The sequence below is a fragment of the Dasypus novemcinctus genome, chromosome 20 (assembly GCF_030445035.2).
Source record: "Dasypus novemcinctus isolate mDasNov1 chromosome 20, mDasNov1.1.hap2, whole genome shotgun sequence".
NCBI classification, from domain to species: Eukaryota; Metazoa; Chordata; class Mammalia; order Cingulata; family Dasypodidae; genus Dasypus; species Dasypus novemcinctus.
In genome coordinates, this window is record NC_080692.1 from 53992427 (window position 1) to 54004309 (window position 11883).

General features: G+C 45.9%; 1 protein-coding gene across 1 annotated transcript in view; it reads right to left on the minus strand.

Annotated features, from left to right (window-relative positions):
• SYT10 (synaptotagmin 10) overlaps positions 1–8247 on the minus strand; it is a 65715-nt gene extending 57468 nt beyond the window's left edge. The window contains exon 1 of the mRNA XM_004461948.4: positions 7715–8247. Coding sequence (XP_004462005.1) covers positions 7715–7865 — 151 coding nt within the window. The 5' untranslated portion in view covers positions 7866–8247. The remainder of the gene's footprint in view (positions 1–7714) is intronic.
• Between the last annotated feature and the right edge of the window lie 3636 nt (positions 8248–11883).

Sequence of the window (11883 nt, forward strand, 5' to 3'; positions counted from 1 at the left end):
ATGTCTGAACAGACACTGTCCCCAGCACCCTTTAATTCTGAGGACCTCCCCCCGGCTCCCAACTCCCCTTCCTATTTCTGCTTACACTGGGCCAGCATCTGAGGAGGCCTGGGCTCTCCTCCTGGTCTAGGCTGGCTGGGCTGGGGAGCTCCAGCCCTTTCTGTACCCTGGACGAGCATCTGAGGAGGCCTGGGCTCTCCTCCTGGCCCAGGTTGGCTGGGCTGGGGAGCTCCAGCCATTTCTGCACCCTGGGCCAGCGTCCGAGGAGGCCTGGGCTCTCTTCTCTTCCTGGCCCAGGCTGGCTGTGCTGGGGGAGCTCCAGCCCTTTCTTAGGCGATGCTGACTGGAAGCACTGACAACAGAGGTGCAGAGGGTGTGGGGTACCCAGGCTTCTTCGCAGAAAGGACTGTGCTTTCCTTCTCCTGCTATAGATGCATATCAAACGGATATGCCCATGTTTCTAAAACTTCAGTAAACTCAGTACACTGATTAGAACATTTATAAATTTAGCCATGGAATCATCTGCCTGCACACACTCTGAGAATGGATGCCCATATGGTGTTCAGTTGCTTTTTCATGAGGATTTTGCTCATCATATTCTAGCTTTTAAGTGCCTCATGTGCTATAATTTCTGCCCTTACCATAAACTAAGTATTTTGCATGCCTCCCTAGATAGAATACAATACTGTATCAGATACTGGAGAGAAAAATACTGGTATACATAGCGTTAGTTTCAGGTGGGATCTGGCAATTATTAAGTAGGACCTATTTTACAAACAAGGGAAATCAAACTTAATGAGCATAAATTCATTCATTCATTCAAAAACATATATATTGAACCTCTTGTAGGAGCCACAGATATTTTTGTCACTGAGAAGAAAACATAAACTGCTCCCTGCCCACAAAGAACTTATATTCTATTGACTTAATATACACAACACTGAGTGGAGTAAGGTGTAGATCAGGAAGAAAAAATATTTTCAAAATATAGATCATTTTGTATTGGCACTGGAAATTCCATTAAAGTTTATCTTCTGCCAGAATATTGTATATGAAAACATAAGCTTGTAAATGAATGGTGGTGCATTCCCAATAAAGACATTTTTTCCATAAAAGCAAATTACAAGACAACCAGCAAGATGGCAGTGGAGTAAGGCATTCCTAGAGTCAGCTCCTGCTATAAGGCAGTTAGTAAACACCCAGAGCTCTCTGGAGCTGCTGAAGGACCTGTTTCGGGGCTCCAGAAGACCAGAAGAGCATCCTGCCACATCCTTGAAAGAGTTGAAGGAGGAGACTGGCCATCTGCAGAGAAGACTCGTAAGTAGAGGCTCCACACCATGGAGGCCAGTGCCCATCCTCCACTGGAGGCACAAGCTGCCTTGGAAGCTGTTCCTCAGCTGTAATGGAAAGCTCCACTTTCCCAAAATGGGGAAGAGATGGATGCGCACCAACTTCAGCTACTGATGAGTAAATTCAGCAGGCTAAAGTATAATCCTGAGAACAGCTAAAGTTTGAGCCTGTCCAAGCCAGAAAGAGGCCAGTAGCCTCCATCTTAACTCTGCACCTCACACAAGAGAAAGAGGGGCAGACTGAAAATCCCAGTGCTGGTGGGGACCGGCTTCTTCCCATCCAGGTCATATTGCAGGTCTAGCCTAGGCCCCAGCACCACCTCCAGCAGGGAGGAAGCTGCAGGGACCTGCACCAGCCTCTCCAGGAAATTACCAGCCAAGCTGCAGAGGCTGGTGATTATCCTTCTCTGGAGGCACAAGTCGCCCCAGGAGCTAGTCTGTAGCTGGAATTGGAAGCTCCATTTCCCAGAAACAGGGGAAGAGGAGACAGTTGGTTGCTGATTTTGGCTACTGATTGGTAGAGTCAGCTGGCTAAGAGATAACCCTGGGAACAGGGGTGTGTGAACCAGTCCAAGTCAGAAAGAGGCTAGTAGCTGCCATTTTGACTCTGCCCCCAGCTTGAGGGGAAGCCAGGCTGAAGGAAAATCATAGTGATGGTGGCAACCAGTTTCTTTCATCCACATTGGCCTGCAGCCCTAGCCTAGGCTTCAGCCCTGCCTCTGGCAGAGAGGAGGCTGGTGGCCCCTGCACCACCTATCCAGGTAACTGCAGGTACATTTGCCTGGCACAGACTGAATAATTGGAAGTCTACAGGGGCAAATGAGGTCATCTTGGACCAGCACTGCATAGACTGCTACCCACACCTGCAGCTCCATCCCTGCCCCAGCATAGGAGAATAGGGCGTGAAGCTTCTTCAGGCTGTCTGGGCAACTACAGTCATGTCCTGTGTGACTTGGATTATTCCACATAGCTGTGACTCTGTCCCTACCCCTGGCAAAGGAGAGAGTTGGGAGAAGCTTCAATGGTCCCTGACCCAATGATGGCAGCTTGCGCCTCTACAGCTTATATTACCAATTACAACCTTGGCTCCTACTGTACAACCAGCAAGGGAGAAAGGGCAGGAAGCCCGAAAATAAAAACTGCACCTAGAATAAACAATCCAGATGCCAAGACAGCAACAAAAAATTACAATCCACACCAAGAAACAGGAAGCTATGGCCCAGTTAAAGGAACAAGATAAGCCTCCAGATGACATAAAGGAATTGAGACAACTAATCATAGATGTTCAAACAAATTTTCTTAATAAATTCAATGAGATGACTAAAGAGATTAAAGATATTAAGAAGACACTGGATGAGCACAAAGGAGAATTTGAAAGCATATGTAGAAAAATAGCAAATCTTATGGGAATGAAAGGTGCAATAAATGAAATTTTAAAAACATTGGAATCATATAATAGCAGATTTGAGGAGGCAGAAGAAAGGATTGGTGAGCTTGAAGAAATGGCCTCTGAAAGTAAAAATATGAAAGAACTGATGAAGAAAAGAATAGAAAAATTGAACAAGGTCTCAGGGAAGTAAATGACATCAAAAGACATGCAAACATATGTGTCATGGGTTTCCCAGAAGAAGAAGAGAAAGGAAAGGGGACAGAAGGAATATTTGAATAATGGTAGAAAATTTCCCAGCCCTACTGAAGAACATAGATATGTATGTTCAAGAAGCACAATGTACTCCCAACTGAGAAAATCCTAATGGACCAACTCTGAGACACATACTCATCAGAATGTCAAATGCCAAAGACAAAGAGAGATTTCTGAGAACAGCAAGAGACAAGCAATGCATAACATATAAGGGATACCCAATAAGATTAAGTGCTGATTTCTCACCAGAAACCATGGAGCCAAGAAGACAGTGGTCTGATATATTTAAGATACTACAGTGGTCTGATATATTTAAGATACTACAAGAGAAAAATTTCTAGCCAAGAATCGTATATCCAGAAATTCTGACTTTCAAAAATGAAGGTGAGATTAGAATATTCACAGATAAACAGAAACTGAGAGAATTTCTAAGCCAGAGGCCAGATTTTCAGGAAATGCTAAAGGGTATGCTAGAGCCTGAAAAGACAAGACAGGAGAGGGAGGCCTGGAAGAGAGTCTAGAAATGAAGATTATATCAATAAAAGTAACTAAAATGTCAAAAGAGTAATGTTTTGACAATGCCCTTTAATCATTAGCTGAAAAGGTATAACAACAATGCAGGTTACTGGTGGTAGGGTGAGTTATGAGAGTCCTGTATGATGTTTATATATCTTTGTTTTGTACGTTCACAACTATTATTATATACTTATTGTTTATGTATGTTTATGTATGAGTGATATACTTCAATAAATAAAAAAGCAAATTACAATGATGATTAGGTTTTTAAAGAAATACAATCTGAATGAAATGTACAGCTATATACTTTGTATATAAAAGCAGTGTCATGAGAACCTGATATTTTTGAGATTCATACTTCATATAAAGAGGAATTACAGATCTTAGCTTTCCAGAAAAAAAAAAAAAAGGCTAGGAAAAATTCTCGCCAGTACTGTCAAAATATTAATGTCCCAGTATTAAGAATAGAGATGTTTGCTGAGACCTGCTTGGCCTTTGAAGACAGTTGGTTTCCCTTTGGAGTCAGTGAGGGCAAGCGTAACAGTAGTAGTAAAAGCTTGCTTTTCTCCAGCGGGATGTCAGTGTGCAGGGAGGGGAGAGGCTCACTCTTCCTTCTTCAGATGGGCTGTGTGCCTCTAATTCTGAGTTCATTAAGGTTCTGTTATTCTTTATAAGACCTACAACTCTCAAGGAAAGATTCCCACCACTATATTCTCTAAATTGTACTTCTTCATGTAATTATAAGATGTGTACAACTATAGTGTTCACAAAAGGAATAATTTAACCAAATTAACTGCCTAGTCACTTGCTTTATGCAAATAAAACCTATGTCCCTTACTTACTCATTTTTAGCCCTTATCATAGGTTTAAAATGCCCTAATATCATGATGTAGTTTTTCTGATCAGAAAATATTTAAGTAGAATTTTACGATTAATCAAGTAGTTTTAATGAAATTCCTTGCTATTTACCTACTCATTGTCCACACATCCAGAAAAATTGAAGAACACAAGAATTTGTTTTAACTTTTGTTAGAACTTTTAATCCCAAATTAAAATTGTGTAGAAATGCAAAATGAGAACAATGATGATGTAAATGCTTACTAAAAGAATTTAAATTAAGGTTACATGTAAACAATTGTGGAGTGTGAGCCTAAGGGGTTAGAGTAACTGATTTATGAAGTCTGCTTTTCAAGCAACAAGGAGCATTGAGCCACATAAGCATCTGATAGGGCCAGCAATTACAGACTGACCAAAAATTAACCCAAATCCAGTTCTATCTGAAAAGTAACATGCAAAACCAATATATTGCTTGTATTTTCCCTAAGCATTCTAGTTGTAAATCATATTGTGCATTAGGATGAATTTGGAGAGTGACATATTTGGGGTGGTGATCATGGTGAATAAGTAGATAAAAGGCTTCCAAAAAATGATTTTCTAAAAAATGCACATGATGAACTTTCTAGGGTACTAGTGATGCTGAAGTATATAATGGGACTCAAACTATTCCCTAAAAGTAAATTAACTAGTGCTGGCAGTAGCAGCCAAGACTTCATGTATTTTACTAAAATATGGAATTGGTTAGCTCAATCAGTAGATCCTGAATAGTAATTACAGTGCTGTGGTTTTTGCTACTGCTGTTGTGGTAGAGATGGTGATGCTTGCTGTTTATTGGAATTTTAAAAATATATAGTAGGGCAATATTTGTACATGTGATTCATAGCTCCTTAATATAGAATAACTTTTCCCTCTAACCCTAAGTGAAGGAATCTAAAAATGCTCACAGTCTGGAAGCATGCCATTGTCACTGCAACCTTAGAATAGCTGACACCATCTGGACAGTGCTGATTAACATTCAAAGTAAATAATCACTATTCCATTCAGTGTCCATGCCCACCTACCTCTAAGTGCTTCTCATTAAACAAATGAGTAGAACAATCACCTACTGGAAACGCTTTTATTTAGAAACTTAAAATAAAGGCAGAATTTATTTTTAAAAAATCGACTTTAGAGAACAATGGGAGGCTGAATAGCTAATATAATTAAAGATTATGTAAACAGTACTTGCATCCACTCCAGCTATCTATCCATTTTGGCTGTTTATTTGCAGATTAAAGTATTTTATTTCCCACTGTTGCACAAATTTGCAAATTGAAAATGTAAAGTTATCTTGTTCATCTTTATATCTTGCACCCCACCTAGTAGAACGTCTTCTCTAGAAACAACCATTGAAGAGATATGTTTATATATTAAATTGAATGACCTGCTTGATTAGTTTGCATTTTCACTCAAGAGGAAAAAAACCATGCAATTTTTTATATTTATTTTTCCCTCCTTTTGGTTCCCAAGGAGAAGTTCAAAATAATTAGGGACACAACTACTTCTGGTGCTGAGGAAAAGCTCACAACTTTTTCTATAGTCCATATGCTGTGTTTCACCTTAAACTGATACAATTTTTGTATTTTAGAACGACTTAGATACTAGGATATGTTTTCCAACATTTACAGTTTTCCACATTATCAGCCAATCTGAGACCCTGGAAACCATTTTATGGTAAAGGATCCCAAAGGGGCAAGAATCCATGGTTTATCCATGGCACCAACTGTTAGATGGCCGAAAACTGGGTCTTTAAACTTAAATACTCGTCTTTAGCATGTAGGTAGCGCCATGAAGACGTTTCAGCAGAGCTTACACCCCCCACTCCCACCCTCAGGACGCGGGGCCCGCCGCCTCGTGTCCACTCCCGCTCAGCCGCCGCGCGCACCCGGCTGAGGCTCGTCCACCTGAGGACCCTCACAGCGGTCCTGAACAGACGGGAAGCCCCTCGGCGGCGTCCCTTCGCAGTCCTGAAGCTTCAGGCTGGCGAGCGACAGGAGGTCTCTTTCCGCGCCAGCAGCTCCGCCCAGGTCCCGCCAGGGCGGCCAGAAGCGCCCTGGGCTCGGGTGCGCTGGTCCCAGGACGTGAGAGTCCAGCACAGGTCCACGTACAATGCCAGGTAAAGGCCGAAATAAAGCCACCCCTCCCCCGTCCTTCGTCTCCACTGGAGGGAGGACGGGGACGCGAGTGCGGAGCTCGGCGGCACTTCACTTCCAGGAGACCAAACTGACCCGGACAGGCAGGACGCGAAGTTCGCTGCCCGAAGGCTGCCAGGCCCCGCGCAGAGGAGGAAAGGCAGCCTGCCCGCCGCGGCCGGCGCTCCGGAACGAGCGTGCGTTCGCCCGCAAGCAACAAGTGACGCTCGGCGGTGGCTCTGGAAACGGCGCGGCGCGCGAGCCTGTCCCCGGGATACGGCCATTGCGCAGGCGGTTGAAACCCTCCTCCGAGCAGCAGCCCACAGGGCGCGGGCGCTGCGGTCTGGTCGCCCCTGCCAGTCCCTCCCAGGCCTTGAGAAAAACCTGTCACCCGAGACTTCTGCCCGCCAACAAGTTTCTGGCAGTCGATGTCTTCCTCTGTCCCATCCCATTTCCTTCCAAGTTTCCTGGAGAGGAGGGGGGCATGCCCGGTGCCAGGGTGTGTGGGGGGGCGTGCGTGCCGAGGAGGTGCGACCTTTCCTCTTCCAGTTACTCAGGACGTGCCCAGGACCTTGGTTCAGCCTCGAGCATGGCACAATAACCCCTGCTGTTTGGCCAGTGCCATGAGGCCCTAGAAATTCACGCGGTTGCAAAGGCTCTGGAAACTGCCTAGTGTGCTACAGGTTGCAGCCCCCGGTCACCCTCCCCGAACCCTTTCATCCTTTCCGCTCTCGGAGGCCAAGCAGCCCCCGGGCACAGGCTCTGCGCGTCCCGCTGAGATTCTCAGGCCCGTCCCCTGGGCCAAGCCAGTGGCAGCGGCCCGCGCGCGAGCGAGCGCAGTCGGGGTCCCACCGGCGAGGCGCCCGCGGACCACAGTGCCGGGAGCCCGGGGAGCGAGACGGAAGGCGTGGGGGAGTCGGGGACGAGGGTGGGGGAGTCGGGGACAAGGGTGCGCGAGCCAGGGCGCCAGTGCCTGCGCCGGCGGGCAAAAGCAGCCCCGAAAGTGGATGCAGCGGGGCAGGCGGAGAGAGGGAAAAGAGCCGACGCCCCACGCTCCAGGTCTCCAGTGGCTGAGCGGAAGGAAGCAGGGCGGTGGGGAGGTGCTGCGCCCCAAGGAGGACCCCGGTGCGCGCGGGAGGCGCAGGACCCCGAGCCGGGAGTGGAGCGCACGGTCCCCGCGGCGCGGAGGGCCCCGTTACCTGTGCTGCCTCCGCCCTGGCTGCCCCTGTCCTGGGGGAAGATGCCCGAGCACTTCTCCCACTCCACCTGGCCCGCGAAGCACAGCTCGGTGACGATGTGCAGCGCCTTCTGGCACAGGCCGCTCACGCCGTCCTCCTTGTGGAGGCTCATGGTCTGGTTTCCTTCTGGTTCCCGCTCTCTTCCCCCTTGGCCGCCCTCTGCCCTTCCCGTCGCCTCCAGGCTGGCCCCTCGTGAGCCCTGAGCATAGCCCGCCCGCGGACACCGGGGCCGGGGCGCGCTGGTCAGAGCGGGCAAGTCTTAGGGGCCCCCAGGCGGCCCCATGGCGGGGCCGAGGGCGCGGGCGGCGGCGGCGAGGCTGCGGCGAGGTCTGCAGAGCTGGCGCGAGAGCCCGGCACGGGCGCCGCGGGGAGGGGGCGTGGAAGAGCGAGGCCCACGACTCGCCCCAGCGGCCCCCGCCTCTCGCCGCGCGTCTGCGGCGCGGGCGCGGGCCGGGCACGCGGCGGGCGGCAGGGAAGGGGCGGCCGCGCCCCCCGCGCGCCTGCTGAGCTCCGGGGCGCGCCTCCCCGCGCCGGGGCGGGCGCAGAAACCTCTGCGTTTCGTCGGTGCCTTTCCCAGCCTCGGCGCTCTGCCCGGCCCCTTGTCTGTCCTTCAACTTTCCTGCGGACGCCTCAGCTCTGCGCTTTGATTCTGTTTTTCTGGAAGTCGTACCATGCCATCCCCAACAGAAAAGCCGAAAAGGTTGAGTTTAAAAAAGAGCATGAACGAATAAATGAGTAAATGAACAAACCAGACCAACTTATAGGAAGAAATGATTTCAGACCGCGATGGCGTAGGGTCAGAGGACACTTAACGTGTGAGCCTTCGTTACCGGCAGGGAAATCCACCGGAAGGTGCATACCCTGTGCACTCAGTGTGATTCCTCTTTATGCATATATACTGTAAATAAGCAAATTAAAAATTGCCTTGGCTTTTTTTTCCCATTCAAATCCTCTTAGGTAGATCACAAAACGAAAGTTACTTGTATTAGTATTTTGTTAGTATTTTGATTAATCTGTAATTGGCAATTGAGAAAGCACTATTTGGCTCTCTTTATCAGTTTTGTTAGCGATTTAAATGTTGCAGATAGATGAGGCATGGGGGTGGGGAGAGGGTTAAATTCAGCTCTGTCGTGCACCCTTGTGTAACCTTGAAAAGCTGCTTCTAGGTCACTATCTCAGCATGTAAGATGGGGAACTTGGGCTCGGGGTCTCAGCTCACATGTTCTTTTAATGCTCTGATGAGAGAAGGTGCAAAACACTAATGGAGCTAAAGCTACAAAATAAAGTTAATAAGCATGTGCCACAGAGTTACAGTAAATACCTTTACATGAAATTTGTTATTAGAGCAATTGCAAGTTTATAGAAAAATCATGTAGAAAGTAGTTTCCATATAACCCCTCCACACAGTTTTCCCTATTAGTAACATTTTGCAATAGTGTGATATCTTTGTTACAGTTGATGAAACAATATTATTATAAATAAATTATTAACTACTGTCCATAGTTTACAAAGGTTCACTCTGTAGCTTTTTAAAAAAGTTATTCTGGTAATAACCTAAAATTTCCCATTTTATCCCCTTTCAAATATACAGTTCAGTGGTGTTATTTGCATTCACATTGTTGTGCTACCACCACCACCACCCGTTACCAATACTTCATCACCCCAGACAGAAACTCAGCAGCAGTTAGACATTAACTCCCCATCCCTTGCCCCACAGGCCCCTGGTAGCCTGTATTCTACTTTGTGCCTGTTTGAATTTGCCTATTCTAATTATTTCCAATAAGTGAGATCATATAATATTGTCCTTTATTTTCAGGCAGAGTTTGATCCCATAACTTAAGGATTAATTCATGAGTTTTTAGGTGGGGGTTCTTTACTTTTGAAGTGGTATGTCTTTGACTTGTTAGTGTATCTATACTAGTAAAATAAATGGTCGTTTTGAATTGCTAATCAGTTCATGGTATATTATTTCCTTTATACAGGACACTACAGTAAAACCTATTATAAATATTAGACTTATCACCTTGGTAGATAAGCATTCATTAGTTGAATCATTTTGACCTGATTCATAGGACATTCAGTTAAACCAGGCCTATTTTTTTACCATGAAGTAAGCAAACTAAAACCTGCAGGCTTCATTTGCTTTTTGTTTTAATGCCCATTGATTTGAGTAGTTTTTAGATCAGCTTGCCCCAATTTAATTTTGCTGTCAATTAAAAATATATTAAGCATCTAATGTATGCTTGAAGCTAAGTAACACTTTAATAAAGCCCTTTCTAATTGCCCCTGTACTCCAGTCCCCCACAATCTACTGGACAGACAGACAAACACAAAACAACTTGCAATGCAGTGCTGTCCTTTCCTATTTCCTATGTGAGCAAATTGCTATGTGGGAGGACCGAATGAGTAATTTATCTTTATACTACTTACAGAGTTTAATTGCTTGAGTGGAGTAATGCAAAAGGTCTTTCCAATGACCCTCTTACATTTCATTTCAGTGTTAAATATTATTAGGTAAACAAATTCTGAAAATAAATTTTCTGATATTTATTTCTGCTGGTACTGGCCTACTGCACTCTTTCTGCTCTGTTTTCACAACAAGCAGAGTTAATTTCACTTGGATATTCATTTTTCTGATTATTTTTTGCTTTCATATAAAATTAATACCATACGATTTTGGCTTTTTCTATGTTCTTTAGACTGTCTCACAGCTCCTTAGTGGGTTAATCAAACCAGTTTTTCTTGCCACTCATTAACAGCTCTCTTAAGAGTTTTGGGGCAAGTAAAAACTGCATTCTAAGTCATTTAGAATGCTGACAGATAACAATCACAAGAATTTCAATTCAAGAATTTCAAGTCTTTAAAATTTTGGGCTCTTTCAGTTACCAAGAGCTTAACTCCTTAACTCCAGTTACCAAGGAGTACAGGTGGGCATTTACTTCCCTACTTACACTGTAAAGGAAAAAAAAAAGTGAAAGGTAAAAGGAGGGGAAGGCAGGTTAGATGACATTTACAGAGCACTGTCTGCTGTACCAAGAGCTATGCAGGCATTCGCAGGCTGTCCGGGTGCCTGGCACAGCTGCCTTCCCCACAACCTGTGCTGTCAGCATAGTAGGGACTGAGAGAATTCCTGTGTGATCTGAGGCCTGATGGTCATTTTGATGTTCAATACTGTAAATTCCCCGCTTGTTTGTTCTTCCCCCAATTCCTACTTCCCCTTCCCAGGCCTATTTCAAAACCCAGGGAAGGCGAATTGTCTTTTTAGGTAGAGCTCTTCCTAAGGAAGGCGAAGTGGGATTCATTTCACTATTAATTGACCACCAAGACAGGCTCTAAAAGGGAGGGGTGACTGAGGGCATCTCAGAGCCAAATACTAAATTTAGCCTACAGAAAGCTTTACTACTTTTGTTTCCTGTGTTCTTTAGGCAGCTCAAACTCAAAACAGGCCAGTTCAAACTCCGTGTGCATCCTTGGGCCTACTCCAGAGCTCATTCCTTAATTCAGAGACTGTGCTGCCACTCACCCCTGCAGATGGCGGGGGCGGCGTGGCGGCCTGGCTGGGTGTCTCCACGGGAGTGCAGGTCCGTCCTGAGTCCAGATCCTTTTCACACAGGCACTGGGAAGTTCCGGTGCCTTCTGTTTTCCTTCATTCACTCGGTTCTTTCATTTTGATGGCTACTCAGCCTTTCAAACTGAGACTCAGTTTTGAGTCCTTCAATTTTGAGAAATCCCATGGCTTTACTCCTTAAATAATTCTCTGCCTTCCAGTTTTCTGCATAATCCCTTCCTGGAATTACTTGTTACTGGATTTTTGACTGCTTGGACTGGATTGCCAGTTTTCGTTTCTCTCCTATTTGATATTAATTCCTTGGAGCTAGTCTATATTTCTCTGGCAGAATATCAGACTTGGCTGTGGTGGTTGGTGCTCTTCTCACATACCTTCCTGTACCAGAGAGACTGGAAAGCTAGAGATTCCACTTCTCAGACTCACTCTAGGCCTAGTTCTGTACCAACTGACACCCACTCCCTTCTAACCCTGAGCCATTGCAGATCTGGACAGGGCAAGAGAGGCCCCCACAGCTTCTGCGGGCAGCCCTGGCCACCGGAGCATTTGAGTTTAGCTGTTGCAT